We start from the raw sequence: 24,887 nt of genomic DNA on the forward strand, positions 1-24,887 counted from the left end.
TGTTGACATATATTTCATAATGGAGGGACTATAGCCTGTAGTACATAAGCAGATACTGCTATGGTGTGTATCTGTGGATAATTCCAGGAAAACTTAAAAAAAAGTAAACATGGAAACTTTGTTGTTGCTGATGGTGAGTCAGTGTAGTACCTACATAAAGTTGTGTACACTGTTAACATTGTAGCTATTTTTGGTAAATGGTCTCACAAAATACTCTAACCATGATGTTATATATATGACCTCTCATGGGACTGGAATGGTCAGTACTGGTGTGCTGCACTGATTTTTCACCTGTGGTATATGCAAAGGAAGAAACAGTGGAGAGGGAATTGTTCAATAATGCCCTTCACACTGGAATGTTATGGGTCTTGTGAGAGCAATTAACACTAGATAGTCTGTCGACACTACAGTGGTGTTGTGCACGAAATAGCGGTCAACAGCTGGCGACACCACAGTGGTGTTGTGTGCATAGTATCACTCAGTGGCCGGTGACACCACAGTGGTGTTGTGAGCGTAGTATCGCGCAGTGGCCGGCAACAGCACGTTAGTATCTTTTGCATTCTGTTGGTGTTTTGTTTAGGTACCAATAAGTTACACACGTCAACAAGTTTTTTGTTTTTATAAGTACTTGTGCCCTTTCATAATGGCAGACGAAAGAGATGATACGATTATTTATGATGAATGTGCGGACGTCTTGTCTGATGTTCTGGATGACTTGGCCAATTGGGAAGAAGACATTGGATATCAAAAAAATGAAAGTGAAGCAGAATTGTCGAAAGATAGTGAAATATGTCCAAGAAGAATTTGGCGAATGCTACAGTTGCCAACTGATTTGGGTGAAGAAGACAGTGCACAGTGGACAGACTTTGATTTACCGAGGACCAATAATACATTTGAAGGATCCCCGGATCCAAACATATTTCCCAAAGATACACAGAGCATTGAGGATATTGTAGAATTATATATTGGGAACGATCTATTTGAATATATTAGCAACAGAACCAACAAGTACTACAGTCAAAATTGCAATAGAAAGAAACCGGATTAAAAAATGCCAAAGTTGTCGACGTTACGGGGCCCGAATTTAGAAAATGGTTTGGGCTTGCTATCTTTATGGGAACTGTGAAAAAAGCAAGGATCGATGATTATTGGTCAATGAATCTGTTGATAGACATGCCGATATTTCGCAAAATGATGTCCCACAACCGTTTCAGACAAATATTATCATTTTTACATTCTTCCGACAACAACAATAAACCGGATAATGCCAACCAGCTATTCAAAGTGCAATTCACAATTGATTATTTTTGCAAAAAGTTTAAAGAATCATTTAATCTAAGTCAGAACATCTCAATTGATGAAGGAATGATACCGTGACATGGATGGTTAAATTTTAAAGTTTACAATCTGTCGAAAATTACGAACTACAGCATACTCATTCGCATGCTGTGTGATTCGGGTACAGGATACATTTCCTCATTCAAGATATATTCCAGTGTTGGACAGCCTTCAGCAAAAATAGTGATGGAACTATTGATACCTTCTGATGGAAAGTGGCATCACCTCTACATGAATAGTTATTATAACAGTGTAGAACTTGCAGAGAAGTTACTTGAAAAGAAAATTCGAGTTTGTGGAATGATATGACAAAATAGAGGATTTCCAGAAAAATTAAAACGCGCAAAAGTCAATGTGTTTGAAGCTTGTCATCAACGGAAAGGTGAAATACTCGCACAGGTATGGAGAACTTGGAAAATTAAAATGATATGAATGATCTCTACAGTACATAATGCCACTTTGAATGACACTCAAAGAAAATGTAGAAAAACCAATTACACAATAAAGAAACCTGAAAGTGTATTAGACTACAACAAATACATAAAAGGAGTGGACCGGGCAGACCGATATTTGAGTTATCACCTTATATACAGAAAAAGTAGAAAATAGTCAAAAAAGGTTTGCATGTACCCCTTTAATTGCACATTATTTCATGCATTCCGTACATGTCAATGTTTCAATACAGAACACAAGTCTCTGATTTCACGATTTTTTTATTGAAAGTGTCTGATTTGTGGATAAAAGACCATGTAGCTGCTTCTGAGCAAAACTTGGAGGTTGCCACTACATCACGTATGTCTCATCATGATCTGGTTGACAGACTTTCCGGTCACATAAAGCAACACCAACTAATACTTATTTCCAAAACGAATAAATGAAAACAAAGAAACTGCCATGTATTTTCCAAAAACAAAAAAAGAACAACAAACTTAATGTGCAAGTCTTGCGGAGTTGCGTTGCATCATGTAGACTGTTTTGCTGCATATCATATGAAAGAGAAATACTAGGTACTAAAGACAATGCAAATAAACAAATATATGAAACAAACAAATTTTGTATTTATTTTTGTATGTACATATTCGAAATTTCAGGGAAGTAAGGGAACAGGGTTGAGAACTTATGAGAACTAATGACGAGATTCATAAAACTTAACAATGTATAATCTCCCGATAATGTCAAGAATGGCCTACAACAAACCAAGTAATCTGAATTAACACTGCCTGCACCAAGCGAATAAATTTGTAAGAGTTGTGCGGATGGCAGAGTGCGACACCACTTTGGTGTCGCTGTATGGCAAAGTGTTAAGAGCTATTGAGTGCTCCCGGTCTCGTGTAGCTGTATGAAGATGTTAATGGGATCCAGTAATAGTGTTTTATATTTAACGATTGCCATGTTTGTATATTAGCATCAAATAGTTATTCAAGCCTTGTCTTTCATGTTGCCAACATTTAAAATGTAGGTGGCTGAATCTCAGCAGCCACTATGTATGAAGCTGGACTATAATAATTTGCAGAGAGAAAGTGTGTTGATTTTTTCACCTTTATCTTGAGAAACCTCTCTAAAACACTCATAAGTTCAGATTAAAGAATGTGTAAAGAAGAGAAAGTGTACTGAGGATAAATCTGCAAATTTGGGCACCTACTGATACTTACCAGGTGTACTGGTATGAAATGAGCGTTTGTTTGTGAAAATGAAACACCAATTTGGAATTGAAAAGTAAAAAAAAATTATTCAAAGTACTGACCACTGCTTTCTATACATTTTGACCACCTTTCTGGCAATTTGTGGACACCACGCCAATAGAAATGTTCGTCTTTTGAAGCAAACCAATCAGACACCCAATTTTCGACTTCTCCGTAGGAATCCAAGTGTTCCTCAGCCAATGCGTGTCCCATTGATGAAAACAAATGGTAGTCGGAAGGGGCCAAGTCTGGTGAATACGGCGGGTGGGGTAGCAGCTCCCAGCCAAGTGTTTTGATTGTATCCTGAACCAGTTTTGCTTTGTGTGCAGGTGCATTGTCGTGTAAAAAAAATTACTTTGCCATGTCTTCTGGCCCATTCTGGTCTTTTTTTGATCAATGCATAGTTCAAATTGATCATTTGTTGTCTGTAGCGATTAGTATTCACTGTTTCACTGGGTTTTACAAGCTCATGATACACCACACCTTTCTGATCCCACCAAGCACAGAGCATTGTCTTCTTGCCGAATAGATCTGGTTTTGCAGTCAATGTTGATGGTTGTCCCGGATTAACCCATGATTTTTCCCTTTTAGGATTCTTAAAATAAATCCATTTTTCAGCGCCAGCAACAATTCAATGCAAAATTGATTTTCTTTCATGTCTTTGAAGCAAAATTTGACAAATGGGTTTTTGGTTTTCCATCTGTCTTTCATTCAATTCATGTGGCACCCATTTTCCACACTTTTGGATCTTTCCCATAGCTTTCAAACGGTCACAAATTGTTTGTTATGCAACATTTAGCATTGCTGCCATTTGATTCTGGCTCAAAGTATCATCTTCATCCAATATTGCTTGCAATTCGGCGTCTTCGAACTTTTTGGTGGTCTTCCACATTATTCATTTCTTACATCAAAATCATTATTTCTGAACCGTTGAAACCATCTTTTGCATGTTGCTTCTGATAGAGCATGACTACCATATGCCTCAACAAGCATTCGATGTGACTCTGCAGCACTTTTTTTCAGATGGAAACAAAAATTAATGCTTTCCGCAAATAATATCTTTCTGGTACAAAATTTGACATTGTTAACACGATGAAAACATATCATGTTGTTTGTTCCATGACTTGATGTATACTAAATATCTTTGACAGGTGTCATACCAACCAAACAAAAAAAAATTTAGCTTGTTCACAACAAATGTTCCCTATAAACACATTTGTATCTTAACGCTCATTTCATACCGGTACACCTGGTAGTTGTGGCAGGTTTACTTAGATTGAAGATTCCCTTTGAGCAGTCCTGGATTTTTCAGAGTTTTAGGTATTAGAGAGAACCTTCTATGTTTTATTATCCTCAAAGGCACTTATAAGCCACGGATGATGAGTACAGATACCGGCACCCTTTTAAGAATATGTAAAGATAGTCCCCTTAATGAATGGATTAAAAAATGAGAACATTATTTGAAGGGTCCACTGCGGCAATGTTTGTGTGAAAAATCAGAGGAAAGTGAAGTGATTATTTACTTACTGAGGTAGATAATATGTAGAATTACCAGGATTTGGCATAATATATTGGTGGCATTGTTCTCATTTGTAAAGTAACAGAGAGGTAAACAACATTGTAAAAACATCACATTGTCAGGTGTGTCTTTGGCATTATTTTATGTAGGTATCCTTTGTGGAAAGTAATCTGAATAAATATAGAATATTTTATTGCAAATATTGTTACTTAATTATGTTGATGTTAGTTATCATCAGAAAAGATCAACCCTTTATAGAAAAGGTATTTAGAAATGCAATGAGCAGAATGACATTACAAATGGCCTATGAGACATCTTAACATTCAACCTTGGAGTATAATTTATTTTTTTTGGGCATAAGAAGGTTTATTTTGAAAACTTCCACCAGGTGCTTAGCACTGATAGCATGTAGGTCTGTTGTGTTCTATTCGGGACTTTCCATAACAATATTCAATATTGAAATTTTTGTACATAGATTAGTCTAGATTCATCCCAGTTGTTAATGTGGGATGCTGAGATAAAATTGGCTTTTAGTTGCTAGATTACATTTTAGACTCTATTCTTAGCTTCATGTTATCTGCCGGCCGCGGTGGTCTAGCGGTTCTAGGCGCTCAGTCCGGAACCGCGTGACTGCTACGGTCGCAGGTTCGAATCCTGCCTCGGGCATGTATGTGTGTGATGTCCTTAGGTTAGTTAGGTTTAAGTAGTTCTAAGTTCTAAGGGACTGATGACCACAGATGTTAAGTCCCATAGTGCTCAGAGCCATTTGAACCATTTTTTTCATGTTATCTGCTAATGAGGAGCATTCAGGTGATTGAAATTTATTAGGATAAATTTATCTGAAGTTGCTTGCATCATACTGATTATTATTATTATTTTTTCAGTGATATGACTAGCCCACAGTTTTGGCAGTACTGGCGACAGATTGTTTTGATGGATCCAAATTCATGGCAAAAGTGGCTGTATACAAGAACTGTTAGTTTGATATTGCAACATGACCATCCATTGCCAAAACACCTGCATCTGGCAAATACAAGTGGTCGCTTTCAGGTCATTCAGTGTCGTCAGGCCGCTGCAGCACTTTACGCTCTTCTCAAAGACTGGAGCACCTTTGTGCTGATTGAGAACCAAGCGTATGTTAAGCTCATCCCAGGGTGAGTCACGAAATTAATCATTTACCTTAAAGATAAAAGTTACGGTTGGTGGCAAATACATATTGTTTTTGTGGCAAAAGTTTGTCAGTGCAGAGAGTTATAATGGTTAATTAAAAAAATAAGTTATTAGCCATGGTTCACTACTAATAAATGTTAAAACTGTGTTTTGGACTGGGTAGATATCGAAATAGCAGACAGAGGGATAGAGAAACAATTAAAATCGCTCAAAAGAGGAAAGGCCGCTGGACCTGATGGGATACCAGTTCGATTTTACACAGAGTACGTGAAGGAACTTGCCCCCCTTCTTGCAGCAGTGTGCCGTAGGTCTCTAGAAGAGTGTAGCGTTCCAAAGGATGGGAAAAGGGCACAGGTCATCCTCGTTTTCAAGAAGGGACATCGAACAGATGTGCAGAACTATAGACCTATATCTCTAACATCGATCAGTTGTAGAATTTTGGAACACGTATTATGTTCAAGTATAATGATTTTTCTGGAGACTAGAAATCTACTCTGTAGGAATCAGCATGGGTTTCGAAAAAGACGATCGTGTGAAACCCAGCTCGCGCTATTCGTCGACGAGATTCAGAGGGCCATAGACACGGGTTCACCGGTAGATGCCGTGTTTCTTGACTTCCTCAAGGCATTTGATACATTTCCCCACAGTCGTTTAATGAACAAAGTAAGAGCATATGGACTATCAGACCAATTGTGTGATTGGATTGAAGAGTTTCTAGATCACAGAACGCAGCATGTCATTCTCAGTGGAAAGAAGTCTTCCGAAGTAAGAGTGATTTCAGGTGTGCCGCAGGGGAGTGTCGTAGGACCGTTTCTATTCACAATATACATAAATGACCTTGTGGATGACATCGGAAGTTCACTGAGGCTTTTTGCGGATGATGCTGTGGTATATCAAGAGGTTGTAACAATGGAAAATTGTACTGAAATACAGGAGGATCTGCAGCGAATTGACACCTGGTGCAGGGAATGGCAATTGAATCTCAATGTAGACAAGTGTAATGTGCTGCGAATACGTAGAAAGATAGATCCCTTATCATTTAGCTACAAAATAGCAGGTCAGCAACTGGAAGCAGTTAATTCCATAAATTATCTGGGAGTATGCATTAGGAGTGATTTAAAATGGAATGATCATATAAAGTTGATCGTTTGTAAAGCAGATGCCAGACTGAGATTCATTGGAAGAATCCTAAGGAAATGCAATCCGAAAACAAAGGAAGTAGGTTACTGTACACTTGTTCGCCCACTGCTTGAATACTGGCTTAGCAGTGTGGGATCCGTACCAGATAGGGTTGATAGAAGAGATAGAGAAGATCCAACGGAGAGCAGCGCACTTCGTTACAGGATCATTTAGTAATCGCGAAAGCATTACGGAGATGATAGATAAACTCCAGTGGAAGACTCTACAGGAGAGACGCTCAGTAGCTCGGTACGGGCTTTTGTCAAAGTTTCGAGAACATACCTTCACCGAAGCGTCAAGCAGTATATGGCTCCCTCCTACGTATATCTCGCGAAGAGACCATGAGGATAAAATCAGAGAGATTAGAGCCCACACAGAAGCATACCGACAATCCTTCTTTCCACGAACAATACGAGACTGGAATAGAAGGGAGAACCGATAGAGTTACTCAAGGTACCCTCCGCCACACACCGTCAGGTGGCTTGCGGAGTATGGATGTAGATGTAGACTTGTATCTGAACCATTGTCTTTTGTAGGAAATGCTGTTAATATTGAGACATGACTCACAACTACCTTCACAGTTAAGATCCTGTCAATACTCCTCTCAGCAAAGCATGCTAGAGACCACCTTTAAATTTAGAAAGAAGGGGAGAATTTCTGGCAGAATTGAAGCTGTGAAAAGGCAAGTAATCAGCTATGTTTGCATAGCTCATTCGGCAACAGCACTTGCCTGCAAAAGGCGAGGGTCCAGGTTTGAATCCCAGTCATCCACACAGTTTTAATTTGTCTGGGAATTTAACAACAGCACATACTACTCTGCAAAGTGAAAGATTAAGGAATTTCAGTATTTTTTTTCTTACATTATATATATGTTTTACTTTTAGCTACTGTGCCAGATTTGTGTTGTGCGAAATGTAAAAGAATCAGAGCATCTTATTAGAAAGTGTTTAATAAAAAATGAATCGATCTTTTAGTGAAACAGAGATAATTTTTCATATACATTTGTTGTCTCTATAAATTCTGTTTATGATGCTCTGTGTAGGTTATATACAGTGTAGATTATGCTTGTAGAGAATATTTTCATGTTTTATAGTTGGCCAGCAGTATAGTGTACAGTTTGTAGCTCTTAGATTGAGTCTCAAATTTTTGAATTAAATCTCTAGCTTTATTGTAATAATTTTCAGAGGGGACTGTATAATATTTGGCTATTGTACATGAAATGTTGTATTTGGCAGTGAAGCATCAAAAAAGAGAAACTCAGTAGAAAGAAACGTTGAGTTTGAAAGCTTGTACAATATTCTATATACTGCTGACAGTGTGTCTGTATCCCTTTTTTACCTGCTTTGTCAGTAAAACATTTGCATGAAAAAAAAAAGTGGTATAAATACCTACAAAGTTAATGAGTGGTTCAGAAGAGGTCTGCTCTGTATGATAGATGGGGAACAGCTGGATAGTTCAAACTGTGTAGTTCTTCTCTCTTTTATTTCCATCTTTTTTAAATTCACCCCGTGGACTCTTAAAATTTTTTCCACTCACAACATTGTTTCTGTCTACTCATCCCAACATTCCCCCTTCCCACTTTGGTTTTAAATTTCTTGACTTGTGTTTTTTCCTGTTTCTGTATTTGTCTTCAACTCTAGTATTTGTTTTATTTGCTACCTCAGTTGTTAACTTACCCTCCCATTTTTCCAATTCATATTTCTGTCTTATTAAGTGTCTTCTATGCCTTTTTTAGATTCCAAGGTTTTATAGTCACACCTTTTGCATTCTGCTGTTAATTTCAATTTCATCATGGCCAGTTTTGATTATTGTGGGACTTCATACTGTGTTATTGCCTCGTGTCTTCTTTCTAAAAGTCTCCAAATCTGTCCTCTTATAAGCTTCCATGTTATACTATGAAAAATATATCATTTCCATAGCATAGTGTTAAACTGTGCTTCCGACTAATATGAGGGTTCCAGTCTTGATTTCTGCTGTTCTGGAATTTTCTTGAGAAGGATAGTTTATAGTATGTTGTACATAACTGTGACACTAAAAGAGACAGTCTCTGGCTTAACAGACTATGTTCTTGACCTGCAGATCGCAGAAGTTTTATGAAATTTTGCTATGCATCATATTAGAGGGTATCATAATTATTCACTTCAAGGATGCTGTAGTCTTTCTACAAAATTATGCATAGAAGGAATCTGTTGGAAGTAGGTACCAGATAATCAACATTGGTATACAGTTCATATTTATTTATTCACAAGAAGAATGGGCAGAAAAAAAAAATCACCTTTAAAACTTCTAATTCTGGTGCCATTTGCAAGATGGCAGAAAGCAGGTTCACTATCCAGTGGCTAGAATGTTAAAAAGTCATTTGTTCTTGTGAAAGTCTAAAGTTGGACTATTGAAAGTGACTTGAAAGTATTTCCTGTAACCTCCCTTCAGTATGCCATCAAATACTATTTACTTACTGTGTAATTCCGACAGGGTGGTGCTATATTAATTAGTGTGAACTATGTAGCCCTTCAGGGTCTGAAGATAACATTCAAAATCCTGCTGAATCCATGTATTAAATGGGATGCAGATTACACCAAAATCTCATGTTCAGCTTTGAAATTCCAAGCTATGATAAACTATATTAGTTGATAATATATTGTCTGTATTATTACAGCTAAATATGAAATTTTAAATATGTTCATTTCTTTGTTTCAGTGATTTAGAGAAGCCCCCTCAGTCTTTTGTTGCTCTAAAGGTAGCCTCAAAAGCTCCATGTGTAGTGCTCCATTTAGCTTTTCTTGAGGGTACACCATCAATGATACGACAACAGGTATGTCAAGAATGAACTTATATAATAATTCATTGTTTCTAACAAAGAAAGCCTTGAAAATCAGACATAAAAATGTGATCAAAAATTCAGTTACAAGTAATTTACATTTCTCTGAATGTAGAGATGATAGTTTTTTTGTTTGTTTCCAAATCTGTGCTATTGCTTGCTCATGGTGTATGCTCTCTTTTTCACCCTTTGGCATGGCTAGGATTGCTTAGATGCCTATACAGTGTGTTCGGTGTTACTTGACATTTTTAATGGAGGTGCTCGGAGCAGAGGATTTGGTAGATGTTGAATGGCTGGCTCAGTATTGATTCACTCCCAGTCACTGCAAGCCATAGCATGAAAATGAGACTGTATTAACTGTTGGCTAATTTTGTGTTTACTCCACTGTGTTGTGTTGTACTTATTTTATTTTCAACTGTAGCAGTGGCTCCTCTGTGTCTCACTTCCGCTTTTATATAAGCACAAAATGCAAGTATATTTTGCATGAACTATGAGGAGGAGAAAAAATTTGTTCCCTCTATACTTATCCTTTTCCCTGCAGCAATCTATGTGACAAATAGCTGTGGACACACTGCCTGAGTGCATAGTTTATGTCCAACATGTAGCCAAAAAACGGACTTTAACATTTACTTATTATTTTCTAAAGTAATTCACATTTTCAGTATAGTTACAGTGAAGTGTGCTTTGAAGATAGCATTTTTCATAGCAGTGAGCATTTCACAAGATTTCTTCCATCTTTGATGGTGTATGAAAACTGTTAGATAACTTGAAACTACAGCTATGTAATCAGTGACAAACGTGGTGATGAGGAACCCTCTGGAAATAGATTTTATACTAAGCACTAAAGATGAAAACCCAGCATTAGCACCATGATGCTACTCTACTGGGAAAAAAGGTGGAAGGAAACATTTAATTTAAAATTCCTTCCATATGAGAAGATGATGATGAGAATCACCATACTGATGATGATATTAAGATATATTGGCAAGAGTGGCAAAAGAAAAGAGATGATGTAACCATGTTTAAGTAGACAGTGCTCTAAAGATGAAGTACTTGCAACAACATACAGTATACAAGTTTTTCAAGAAAGTGGAACCAGTATATATTTTTGTTGCTGGCATGTATCAATTGGCCAATTGAGCTCAATGAAAAAGAACAACATTTTGATAATTGTCACTCTCATTCTCTTTTGGTGACCCCCTTCTTCTTCTTCTTCTTTTTCTTTTCTTCTTTTCTTTTCTCCCCCCACTTTTTTTGTTTTGTTTTTTACGTAATGGGAGACCCATCATTGGTCGTAATTTTAATGACTTCTTTTATTATGGTGCCCTGATTTCACTTGCCCTATGTGGCAATGTAGACATATTTGAAATCAAATATGTGGTATTTGTCCAGGCCATTTTCAGTGATTGATGGATTATCCTCTGTCTAAAGTATTTTCCAAATAGTGTTGCTGGACCCAGCACTCTGTGTGCCCAATGTACTGCAACCTTTACTCACACTGAATCCTATCACTTATTGCCATCATCAGACACTACCTATCACAATCTTCCACAAACTTTGGACTTACCAATTCATTGTTTATGCATATGACAATCTGTATTACCAACAACTATTTCTCCTTTGAGGTGAAGGTATACAATCAGTCATTGCCACAGCAGGATGCATTCTCATGCATAAATCTTTTTGTAGACCATCTAGAGGAGTTTTATCAGGCCACTCTTGTCTAAACTCATTGTCTGATTCAGATATATTAATGATGGTTTCGTTAATTGGATCCAGAACAGAGACAAACTATCCTGACTCCTCCAGAACCTGGATGCAGCCCCTCCTTTGACTTCCCTTGGTTCTCTTCATCTCAGCAAGGCTTTGTCCTCAAATTTGGCCACCACCGCTCTGATGGTTCCATAAAAGATCTCTGTAGTGACTAGAATCAGACAAGACCAGGAACAACTCAAGAACTAGTTGAAACAGGCCAACCAGCTGTGGGCGTCACAGCGAGCTGCCTGAGAGTAAACGTGTGGACAAGAACAAAAGGAAGAGAAACAATGGAGATGGCATGACAGAATAATAAGCCCAGCAAGTAAACCTAGATCGAAAACCTAAGACGTAGTGAATACGGAACCAAGGCAACTATGTGTAATGAGATCAATATAGTAGTGCAGAGAAATCACAACTTACTGCAGAGCTGTTGCACTCCTGGCTTTAAAGGGCACCTTTTGTACCCTGATAGGCTGGCAAGGGGGGCGACGAAGGCCGAGAGGGAAAAGGTGGTGCTGAGACCTCCACTTGTGCATGCATTGACGGGAAGTGCTACTGGTGACCTGGAGCACAAGCTGTACCTGTGCAGGTGTTGGAGTGGCAAGGGCGCACGTTCCAGGTCCGACTGAGCTGGTGGTGAAGGTGCAGTCGATTCGTGGGGATGGAGCTGGTTGGTATGCCGGCACTTGAAACCCTTCATGGTGTCAGCCATCATAAGGTGCAGCACAAGGGTGGTGACCACATTGGACAGAATCTGTGAGAGTTTTGTCCTATTCAAGTGGGACTACATAGCCGAGCCTGGTAGAAAGCCCCCAGTTTGTCGGGTCCAGGGTTCCATGAGCTGCAGATGTAGAAGATGGAGGAGAGTACATGCCTGCCACCCATGGAAGTTACGGTCATGGACAGAGGTGGTCTTGCAGGTGCTCAGAAACATTGTGAGTAGAGCTGTGGTGGTGGATACGCTCATCACTTTTAACATTTGTTGTTTGAACATTTTCACTGTATGCTCTGCTTCACAATTAGATGATGAGTGTAATGGCAGACTGAACAGATGCTTGGTGCCATTGGATGTACAGAACAGTTTGGAAGCTGTCCCCGTGAACTGGGGCTCATTGTCTGACATAATAGTTCGAGGAAGCCCTTCAGTTACTAGAATCTGGACAAGGGCATTGAGAGTGACGTCAGTGGTGGTGGATGCCATGTTGATCACACAGTAGGTAGTTAGAATAAGCATCCATGACAATGAGCCACATAGAGCCTAGAGAGAGACCAGGAAAATACAGATGAGTGCAGTTCCAGGGACAAAGGGGATGGACCAGGGGATGAAAAATTGCAGCGGAGCAGCGTGTCACCTAATGAAGGCTTTCATCTGTGACATACCCCAGTGCCTACAATGGAGGCGATACAAAACATGAGGGTGCATGGTAGGTGAGGTCACAACATGGTGATCATCTGCCTCTGTGTCAAGCCTGAGAATATCAGAGATGACTGACAGACGGTGGGAGAGGTGAACCCAGACCCAGAGTTCAGGAGTGTAGATCTTGGAAAAATAAGTAGGCCACCCATGGAGCACCTAGAGCATGACACACTCTAAGACAGGGTTGTGGCGTATGTCAGCAGTGATGTGAGTATCTGTAATGGGCAACCCATCCAAGGCATGCTGTCATTCCACACTGATGTGGAAACAGAAGATTTCCTGTCTGTCAAATGCCTGGTCTTGCTCTGAGGGCAACCAAGAGAGAGCATCAGCATTTGCATGTTGCACCATGGGCTTATATTTAATGGTAAAACTGTATGAACTGAGGAGAAGCACCCAGTGCCGGAGCTATTTTACCATCTGCTCTGAAAGCCAGGAGTGTGGCCCAAAGAGTGCTACCAGCAGTTTGTGGGCTATACTATGGGTAAACTTGATCCCAGACAGATAAATCTGGAACTTCTTAATGGCAAAGGTAGTTGCTAAAGCTTCATTTTTGATCTGTGAGTAGTTCTTTTGAGTGGGTGTCAGAGACTTTGATGCATAGGTAATCAGTTACTCAGTACCATCATTGTTTCTGTGTACCAGCACTGCATCTATACCATAAAGGGATTCATCAGTGGCCAAATCCAGGGGACATGATGGAGAAAAGGGAGCAAGGCAGGTGCTGAGAGCAGCAGACTGTTCAGCTGCGTGAAAGCATGCTGAAAGGCAGCCATCCACCTGTACTGAACACCCTTCTTCCGCAACTAGTTGAGCAGATGCGTAATGCTCGCCTCTTGTGGTAGGAACTTGTGAGTTAATGAGCATTTCACTTTCATTTAAGTATATGACCAAAAGATTCAGCCTTCAGAAATTGTGAAACGAACCCTGTCGTTGAGGACCGTGTGCCACAAAGGGCGCAGATTCACCACGAGATGGGAAAACTCACAGGTGTTTATTGTCTATTGGGGCCTAAGGCCTGTAGTGTGCTAGTGAGACAGATGAGAACCTACGCCATAGGGAAACCCAGTAGAAGCCCTTTGTGGCCAAGAAGACGTAGCAGTGTTAAATATGGCGGACCTAAGATCGCCCATAAAGGGAAACATTTATGAAAACTATTTAATTCTATAGTAATTCAGGGAACGAAGCCACGGTAATTTTAATCTACCATCCTTCATAAATTTTGATTGTAATCCCAATAAAACTTGGAATATTGTTCATATCTATAAGGGTTTAGGATTTACTGTTAAAATGAAATTAACAAGTTTTGTAACAAAGACCTGAATGCTAAACTCTGAATGCTTCGATTGATCTTAATGATCGACATTTCATATAGAAGCACATCGTTAATGTGACAAACATTGTAAAAATCAACTCTCTAACCTTATTTGTTTAAAAATATAGTAAATTTAAATTATCAGTATTTTCAGTTAAGCATCAGATCATCATTTCCTCCACACAAAACACATTGAACGATGACAGCATGACACCTTATTGAAACATTAGGTAATAGAATATTTGTTGTAAAGTTTAGTGCATAATAGTTACTTTTGTTATTTATTTATTTGCCGGAAAGCACATTGGTGCAAGGCTACTGCGCATGACATTCAAAGTTAAGAAGGAAATTGTATTAGTTTTATGTAAAAGAATTAAACGTTTATTATGTAATGGATATTATTGTTACTTTATTTAGAATGTGAAAAAGTGGTTAAGCTTTGATTATTTAAATATGTTAAAATGTAAAATAATGTAGAATAAGCTGTAGCCAATCAGATGGATGGCTTCAGGAAAGGGAACTGCCGTACTTAGTTGAGCAAGGATATTCAGCGAAGGATATTCAGCGCACGGGAAACTGGCCAGGGACGGGCAGAGAGTGTGCTGGTGCAGTTCAGATTGAGACACGAAAGCGGACAGTTGGTCTTTAGGCAGTTGGAAAGTGAAATGACTTGGAAAATTTCGCATTGTGTGGTATCGCGGGACTTAGTCTCTCAGCAGTGAGCAGCCATGCGCCTGGTGTGAACTCTAACTTTTCGCATAGTTAGCGAGGTGGAGTATCTAAATTGCAGTTCGCGATGAGATTGTGAATGATCGAACTGTGTCAAATGGAAATGCGCTCGAGTGTAACAGGAACTCTAAATATGAACACTTTCGCTATTAGTTTGCTTTCTGAATAAACATTTAGTTCCCAATATTATTATTACTGTTATTATATGTTATATTAACATTGTATTTTGCAAACTTTCCATCAGCCAGACAATTTAACCAAATGGTCACAAGTGTCTAATTTAGGGCGTGTAATGTGACATGTGTGGTTCCACCCCTAGACGAGTTTGAGCCAAGACATTTCGACAAGGAGGAACTGCATGTGAGCCTGAACATCTATGGGATGTTAGCTCGCAAACTTCGAATAATAATCCATCTTTCACAAAAAAAGCTTGCAGCTCCTGTAAGTTTTGGGGCCGTGGTAGAAAGTCAATAGCAGAAAAGTTGTGGCAAGTGGGCTAGATCCCATCCAGCAAGTGTCCGAAGTGTTCCACTTGCTCCTGAAAAAACTGGCATTTGTGTAGATGACATTTGAGCCATGCATCATTCAATGTAGCAATTGTCAACTGTTCCAGGTATCTCTACAAGACAGCTGGAGCAGAAGGGATCCCAAAAAGCAAGCTTTTGTATATGTGTAAGTCAAAGGGAGTCTTGCTGACCTTAATGTGTTGTCATTATCTGGTATCCTTGCCTGGCGGTTTTTTTTTTTTTTTTTTTTTTTTTTTTTTTTTTTTTTTTTTTTTTTTTTTAAGGCCAGCTAGACAGTATGGAAATCAATGATGGCCACTTGGGAGTGTGGCTGTGTCTGCAGGCACTGCTGTCGCCACAGAGAATGCCGCCACGGAGACATGCCCACTGTGCTGGCCTATTGGTGCCCAAGGCTTCCCTTTAAAGCCGGCTGCACAGTGGCTCTGCAGTTAGTTGTGATTTCTCTGTGCTACAGTATTAATCTTGCTACATATTGTTGTCTTGATTCTGAATTTGCTGTGTGTCAGTTTTTGATCTTAGTTTGCTCACTGGACTCTTTATTCCACCATGCTGTCTCTGTTGTCTGTCTTTCTCTTGTGTTGTCCACCTGTTACTCTCTGGCGGCTCACTGTTGATGCTCTCAGCCAGTATGCCAGTCTCAGCTGATTCTTGAGAAGTTCCTGGTTTTGCTGATTCTGGTCTCTATAATTGGTGATGAGGGAAAAGGTAAGCAGCATTCCATGGACGCCAAGCTTGTGCAACTAGTGGCACAGAAACAGCAACAGTAGCAACAGATACAGCTGTTCCAACAACAATTTCAGCTTTTGTTGGATTGCTTACAGGTTCAGGATTCTCAACCCATCCAGGCTGTGGTCACTTCAGAGATGGACTGCCGCCCACCTGCGTTTTGGCTGTTTAACGACACAAAGGAGGATAGGGACATGTATTTGTGGTGGCTGAAACAGCACTTTGCTGCTTTTCAGGTTTCGGATGACTCTCTCCAACAGTCACCCTTCTTTCCTTGGGCTTCCCTGGAGACATTTTTCATGCTAAATAAGTTGGCTCCACTCTCGAATTTCGTTGCACTCATGTTCAAGGAGATGAGTTCATTGCTGTCCTAATATTACTCACAGTGATTCCATGTGGTCACATCACACCCCAGTTGCATTAATACTGCTAACAACATGTGTGACGGAATTGCAGGGGTTGAGTCAATGTTACAATTTCACTTCTATGAACCCGGCTTGCAAAACTTCATATGGAGATTCAGTGATCCAAGACATTGTGATTCAATTGCCTCCCAGTCCAGAAGTTTGCACTGCATCCGTCAAAGTGTACAACCCTTTCTTAGTCGACAGTTTGAAATTGCACTCTATCTTGAGATCGTACAGGTAGAAAACAAAAAACTCTTGCCTTGACCCCAAGTAGCAGTAATCCAATCACAAACAAGCAGTGATGTGTGAACAGGAGCATTATCATGATGCAATTTCTGTAAGTGGTTTTCCTACAGTTGTGATCATTTTCTTTGGATTGCTTTATGCAAATGGCACACAACTTCCATGTGGGATTCCTTATTGACGTTACGACCATAAGGCAGGAACTTATGGTGCATTATCCCATTGTAATCAGAGAAAACTGTGAGAAGAACACTCACATGTGATTGAACTTTTCGAATTTTTTTTGGTCTTGATTCTTCATGCAGTTTCCATTGGGACTTTTGGGCCTTAATTTCAACATCATACCCATACACCCATGTTTTGACACCTGTTATAACCTACTTTAGAAGTCCTGGATTGTTGTTGACTTCATTCAGCAATATCTGAGTGACCCTATGTGATGTCGTTTTTGATCGAAATTCAACAAATTCGGAACAAACTTTGGTGCTATATGTTTCATGCCCAAAACATCTTAAAAAATTGCTTGGCATGAGCTAAAGTATATGCTGACATCACCAGCAACCTTTCAGCTGGTGATTTTTCCAGAACCATTTTCTTTACTTCTTCCACATTGTCGTCAGAGCCGGCCGGTGTGGCCGAGCGGTTCTGGGCACTTCAGTCTGGAACCGCGCAACCGCTACGGTCGCGGGTTCGAATCCTGCCTCGGGCATGGATGTGTGTGATGTCCTTGGGTTAGTTAGGTTTAAGTAGTTCTAAGTTCTAGGGGACTGATGACCTGACATGTTAAGTCTCATAGTGCTCAGAGCCATTTGAACCATTTGTTGTCAGTAATTCAGGTGCTAGGGCATCCAGGACAGTCACTGTCTTCATCTCCTCAACCCTCTTTGAAATGTTTACACCACTCATAACTCTTGTCTTACTTATAGCAGATTTTCCAAAAGCCATTGGTAACATTTTGACTGCAGTGCTGCACTTTATTCCATTTTTCAAGAAAGATTTAATGCAAATTCTTTGATACATCTTTTTCGAAAGTAAAATCGAAAACACGTATAACCTTTTCAACTTTCAGTAATAAACTATATACTCAAAACAGCTTAAAATGCAAACATGCATCAGGAACACGTGTACCAACAAGACAAAAATAAATTTAAAAAATCCTGTTACTTTTTTATCACACCTCGTATGTATGCTGTGGGGTCTCCTCTTGTGTCCTGACTGCTTCACATTACACTCATGTGCAGACTACCTGGATCACTGCGCGTACTGCACACATTGTAGCAAATATGGGCATCAATACATTGCAGAACATTGCATGAACTTCAGGCAGTTGTTTTCAGGGTGATACTTCTGATACTGAATTATTTATTGATCTCAAGATTGTGAACCAGGCTTTCCACATCTAGAGTAACTGTTTCTTTGATGAACCTCCAAACATATGCTCATCTTGGTTCCTCTGACCTGGCCCCGTCCCATGTGGTGACAATTCAATCCTCCCCAGGGTCAGTTCATGGTCCACACTAGATACAATGTATCTTATGGCTTGTAATGTGGTTTCTTGCCAATAGTCACTCAGTGGGCAACAATTTTTGTCTTTATGCCTTCTAGCTGTTTGGATTCTCCATCACTGATGAGATTCTGTTTGTCTCAGACATGGTTGCATACCAGGAGCTCGACGACCTCTGTACTACCTTCGCACCCCTATTTGAACCTATCTTGGGGTGCACCCCAGATTTTCAGACCATATCTCGTCGCATCCAGGTGCTATGCCCCATTTCTGCCAAATGCGGCCTTATCCTGTCTCTTTACAGATGGTCACTAAGCATATCACCTCCATGTAGCTGGGATAATTGAACTTGTAAAAACCAGTGATTTGGCCACACCCCTAGTAGTGGTCAAGAAACTCAGTGGCTCTCTCCAGCCATGTGGAGATTTTAAATTGACTGTCAATACTCAAGCACAAATGGAAACCTAATCCATCCCATGTCTGGAGGACCTCATCACAGAGCTTGCTGGGGGTGAATGTTTTTGTAAGATACACCTTGCTCATACGAATTTGCAGGTCCCCCTAGATGAGGAATCATAACAGGAATCATTCTTTGCAGTTGGCAAAAATATTGTCTCTATTGAGGCCAAAATTGTATATGACAGTGAAGTTACCTCACTGAACCCTCTTCATTATAGTACTGGACTGGTGCTCATATCCTTAAACTTCCTTTACAATTATGAGCTACTTAAATTGAAGAGACCACATAGATAATATTGTGGGGGAAGGCGAAACAAAGACTGCGCTTTGTTGGCAGAACACTAAGAAGATACGACAAACCCACTAAAGAGACAGCCTACATTACACTTGTCCGTCCTCTGCTGGAATATTGCTGCGTGGTGTGGGATCCTTACCAGGTAGGATTGACGGAGGACATTGAAAAAGTGCAAAGAAGGGCAGCCCTTTTCATGTTATCGCGCAGTAGGGGTGAGTGTGTCACTGATATGATACGCTAGTTGGGGTGGCAGTCACTGAAACAAAGGCAGTTTATTTCGCGGCGAGATCTATTTGCGAAATTTCAATCACCAACTTTCTCTTCCGAATGCGAAAATAATTTGTTGACTTCCACCTACATAGGGAGAAATGATGATCATTATAAAATAAGAGAAATCAGAGCTCGAATGGAAAGATTTAGGTGTTCCTTTTTACCCTGCGCCATTCAAGAGTGGAATGGTAGAGAAGTAGTATGAAAATGGTTCGATAACCCTCTGCCAGGCACTTAAGTGTGAATTGCAGAGTAACCATGTAGCTGTAGATGTAGATGCCATGTATAACAGGTCTAAGTGAAACCAAGTTAATTGTTGGATGTTTTTACCAGCCACCTGATTCTGCTTTGACAGTTCTAGAGTCATTCAAAGGAAGTCTATGGTCAGTAATGCATAAATACCCAGAGCATGCAATACCAGTTGGAGGTGACTTGAACCTACTAAATATAGACAGGGATGTTTATAGATTCATTGCAGAGGATACAGGCAGACAGTCTTGTGAAGTTCATTTGAACACATTATCCACAAACTGTTGTGAGCAGCTAGTTCAGCAGCCCACACACAATGAAAATATCTTGGACATTGTAGCTATAAACAGACTGTACCTTATCGATGACATCAGTAGAGTGATGGGAATTAGTGATCATGATTTCATCATAGCAACTATTGTATGCAGATGTTTATAAATCAGACAAGAATTCTAGGAGAGAGTTTCTGCTAGAAAGAGCAGATAAGCAGTAGTTAGCATATTACTTACAAGGAGAGGTCCCCAGCGGTGCGACTGACTTTTTAAAATTATCTATATGGTGATGAAGGTTAAGATCCGAGGTATCACACACCGCAGCAATTTGCCCTGGTGGGCTCTCGTTTGCAAGTAAATGACAGAAAAAATAAATAAAAAATAGAAAAAATAAAAATAATTCGGAATTTCATGCGACAAAAGAAGTTGCATTGTTTATGCTTGCGTGGTGTAATGGATAGGGTAATGGCTTCATATACAGGAGGTTTGTGTCCGAATCTCATATGGTGCATATTTGTGTCCGAATCTCATATGGTGCATAATTTTATTTTATACTTTTAAATCTTTATCGAAATTGCTTCATTCATTATTTTTATTCACTTAACTGGTTTGAATATAATTTTTTATTTCCATTCCTTTGTCACATCATTTTAATCATGGTATGAACTGTTTCATTTGTTTCATTTTTTCTTTATATTATTCATTTTCCAATCGGAATTTTTGTGAACACAAATTTAATTATATTTATCTGATACAATATTAAATTACTTGAAAATTCTGGATTTATGTTTGTGCAGGTGAAAAATGTATTTTTGTTACCAGATATGCAGTATTTTTTGCATGGTAATTGTCATACAAGCATTTAAAACATAACCTAAATACCTATTGCACTATGGACAAAGTAACACAGATGAAAATTTAAATGAGAGAGGATTTCTAAGTGAAATGAAATTCAAGTAAAATGAGAAATAGATATAATGAAGGCAATAATGTGGACAAAAAAACCAGACAAACAAAAAAGAAACGGGGTGATAAAACAAAAGAAATTAAATCAAAATTAATAAATCAAATTAATTAAAAACACATCAACAAAGATTTCAAGTGGAGAAAGAATGATTTGAAGAGAAATGAGAGCAAATGATGAAATTGATATGTTTAAAATTATGTGACAAAAGAATGGAATTAAAAATTACATTTAAATCAGTTAGTTGAATAAAATGATGATCAAAGTTATTTTGATAAAAATTTAAAAATAAAAACAAATTTTACAACCCCTAATGAGATTTGAACCCATAACTTCCTGTATAAGAAGCGATTATCCTATCTTTTTTAATGCTGTTAAGTGTCACACAAAATTCTGAGGGGCCCATCAGGATGAAGAGCTGCAGCGTGTAATACATGCGATCTTAACCGACATCAACTTGTAGATAGTGTCATATAGTCGATCGCACCATTGGGGACCTCTCCTTGGTAGACAATGAACTGAAATCATTTAGTGTCGGTATGATGGACATAGAGAAATTATGTGCAAAGTTTAAGCAGATTGTAAATCATGATCTGGAGAAGTATGTGCCCAGTAAGTCGGTTAAGGATGGAAAAGACCCACCATGGTTTAATTATGAAATTTGGAAGATGTGGAGGAAACAGAGGCTGTTGCACTCTCGGTTCAAAAGAGAATGCACGAATGATGACAAGCAAAGGTTACTAAAGATTTGTGTGTCAATGAAAATATCCATGTGGAAAGTATACAACAACTACCGCTGTCACACCTTAGCGAAAGATTTGGCTGAGAACCCGAGAAAATTCTGGTCCTGTGTAAAATTGCTAAGCAGGTCCAAGTCTTCCAACCAGTTGGTTATTGACCAGTCTGGTGGACCAGTCTGGTGTGGCAGTAGGAAGATAGCAAACTGAAAGCCGAAGTTTTAAATTTTGCATGTAAGAAATTGTTTATGCAGGAGAATTGTACAAATGTGCTGTCATTTGATTGTAGTACACAGCCCTGCATGGACAGCATAGTAATAAGCATCCCTGGCATAGAGAAACAACTGAAAGACTGAAAACACAAAAGTTGCCATGTGCAATTGGAATGTCAATTCAGTTGTGCAAAGAGTACCCTACAGCATTGGCGCCATACTTATCTTGCATTTATCGCAAATTTCTCACCCGGAGAAAAGTCCCAAATGACTGCAAAAAAGCGCAGGTAGCTCCTGTATATATGAAGAGTAAAAGTACGGATCCACAAAATTGCAGAACAATGTCCTTAACATTGGTTTACTGCAGAAATATAGAACATATTTGGAGTTCGAGTATAATAAATTTCCTCGAGACCGAAAAGTTTCTATGAAGGAATCAGTACGGTTTTAAAATGCATTGTTCATGCAAAACTCAGCTTGCTCTTTTTTCATATGATACATGGCAAATTAGGGTTGAAGGGCAACAGACACATTCCATGTTTCTAGATTTCCAAAAAGCATTTGCCACAATGCCTCACTGCAGACTATTAACAAAGCATATGCAATAGGTTCCCAGATATGTGAGTGGCTCAAGGACATCTTAAGTAATAGAACCTAGTATATTGTCCTTTGTGGCAAGTGTTCTTCAGAGACAAGGGTATCATCAGGAGTGCCCAAGGGAAGTGTAATAGGACCATTATAATTTTCTATGTACGCAAATGATGTGGCGGGCAGGGTTGGCAGCAGTATGTGGTTCTTTGCTGATGATGCTATGGTGTACAGGAAGATGTCGAAGTTACGGGACTGTAGGAGGGTACAAGATGACTCAGACAAAATTTCTTGTTGGTGTGATGAATGACAACCAGCTCTAAATGTAGAGAAATGTAAGTTAATGCGGATAAAGAAGAAAAATAAACCCGTAATGCTTGGATACAGCATTAATAGTGTCTACATCTACATCTATGTGATTACTCTGCTGTTCACAACAAAGTGCCCTTGACACTGTCATGTTATATAGATATCCAGGTGTAATGTTGCAAAGTAATATGAAACAGAATGAGAGTGTGGGGAGTGTGGTAGGGAAGGAGGATGTTTGACTTTGGTTTATTGGGAGAATTTTAGAAAAGTGTGGTTCATCTGTAAAGGAGACCGCATATAGGATGCCAGTGCAACCTGTTCTTGAGTACTGTTCAAGCGTTTGGGGTCCTCACTAGGTTTGATTAAAGGAGGACATTGAAACAGTTCAGAAGCGGGCTACGAAATATGTTACTGGTAGGTTCGAACAACATGCAAGTATTATGGAAAAGCTTCAGGAATTCAAATGGGAATCCCTGGAGGGAAGGTGATATCGTTTTCAAGGACCACTGTTGATGAAATTTAGAGAAACAGCATTTGAAGCTGACTGCAGAACAATTCTACTTCTGCCAACATACATTTCACATAAGGACCACAAATATACGATATAAGAAATTAGGGCTCATAAGGAGGCATATGGACAGCCATTGTTTTTCTCACACTATATGCGAGTGGAACAGAAAAAAAATGACTAGTGCTGATATTGGGTACCTTGCACCATGCGTTGTACAGTGGCTTGCAGAGTATGTGTGTCGATATAGAGATAAGTGTAGATGAAGAGGAAGATGTTTTCATATATGAGGAAACAGGAGTTATTTCTTTTGAATATGAAAGCCCTCTCTAAGGGCTTATCAGAGTAATTATGAATTCTGAAATAATTTATTCATGTTGTTTTGTTTAGTTCTCTAGTATGGCATTATATTCCATTTACCAGGTAATTTGAGTTCTCTAAGTAATATGAAAAGTCACTTAATGAACTGTGCATGTGTAATAATGGAAGCAATAATTGTTTACAGTATATGTGTGTTTTAGAGGTCGTTGGGAGTAGCTAGTTTCTCTTGTAGTATATACCTGATTTCATAATGAAGATACATGACTGCTCACAACTAATACACCCAGGTTGTTGAGGCACATAGTATGACAAAAGAACACTCTGCCATATTTAAGTTTTTAATAGATGTAGTTTCTTTAAAATTTTGTAAATTCTTCTATTATTGTAATAGTTTTAATTTCTTTTTACTCCAGATTGTAGGTCAACTGAGAGATCAGGTAGCCCATCTCACATTTCCTCAGAGGCCTTCTACTAAGGATGTACTGCCAAGAAAAGTTTCTGTGACTCAGAATTTACAACAGCATTCGCCAGTTACTAGGACGTGGTCAGAAATAAAGTGTTGTTCCCTACTACGTAAGCCGGTTGAAAAAATTTTGATCAGGTGAGTATTAAAACATACTTGTAGTTACACTAAGAGAAGTGCCTGTAGATGTTTGAGAACTCAAATACATTTCAAAACCCAAGTAGTATAATTTACATACTTGTATTTACTCTGTCAGAAAGAAAACAAAAAGTCATATACTCATGTAATTTATGTGAAAGTGAGAATCTTGAAAAATTGCTCATCGTAAAAAATAGACCAAACCTTTATGACAAATGAAAGCAGAAGGTATTACAGGACCTTTTGAAGGAAATTCATAGGTCACCATGACTATGCTTTCAGCAAAACGACTGTATGGTCGGTGACTTCAAATGAATAAAATCATAACAGTCTAGCAGATTATTTTAAGAATCTACTAAATTTTGATAAACCCAAAAGTCTAATCAAGGTCAAGAAACCCATTCTCCGGTGCCCAGAGTGCAGACCACCTAACAAAGACAAAATCAGGTGCCGCATTGACCATGTAAAAAAAGGGCTTCCCTACGAATCTTTTGCCGCGTAGTTGAAACAATGCTTGCCATGTATTGGTGCGTTTGATGGCTTTTCCCTGGAGGTGACTTGTCATATTTCCTCCTATTTTCCTGTCGGTGCATCATCAAGAAGACCATAAATTCTCTGTTTACATTGTGAGCACAGGAGCGGCACTATAGCATTCTCTTTGTCATGAAGTAGGATGTCCAACTCTGGAACATCACTTGACTGGCATCCACTCACTGTTTCTGCCTTTGAAATGTTACTTTGTGGTGGTACAGCCCTGGTGCGCACTCTGC

At 39.1% G+C, this 24,887-nt stretch overlaps 1 protein-coding gene across 1 annotated transcript in view; it reads left to right on the forward strand.

Annotated features, from left to right (window-relative positions):
• The window catches only part of LOC126249194 (KICSTOR complex protein SZT2-like), a 706,154-nt gene that overhangs the window by 105,968 nt on the left and 575,299 nt on the right, over window positions 1–24,887 (forward strand). Inside the window, exons 13-15 of the mRNA XM_049950848.1 lie at window positions 5,424–5,693; window positions 9,586–9,700; window positions 23,930–24,117. Coding sequence (XP_049806805.1) covers window positions 5,424–5,693; window positions 9,586–9,700; window positions 23,930–24,117 — 573 coding nt within the window. The remainder of the gene's footprint in view (window positions 1–5,423; window positions 5,694–9,585; window positions 9,701–23,929; window positions 24,118–24,887) is intronic.

Source organism: Schistocerca nitens, chromosome 3 (assembly GCF_023898315.1).
Source record: "Schistocerca nitens isolate TAMUIC-IGC-003100 chromosome 3, iqSchNite1.1, whole genome shotgun sequence".
Taxonomy (NCBI): Eukaryota; Metazoa; Arthropoda; class Insecta; order Orthoptera; family Acrididae; genus Schistocerca; species Schistocerca nitens.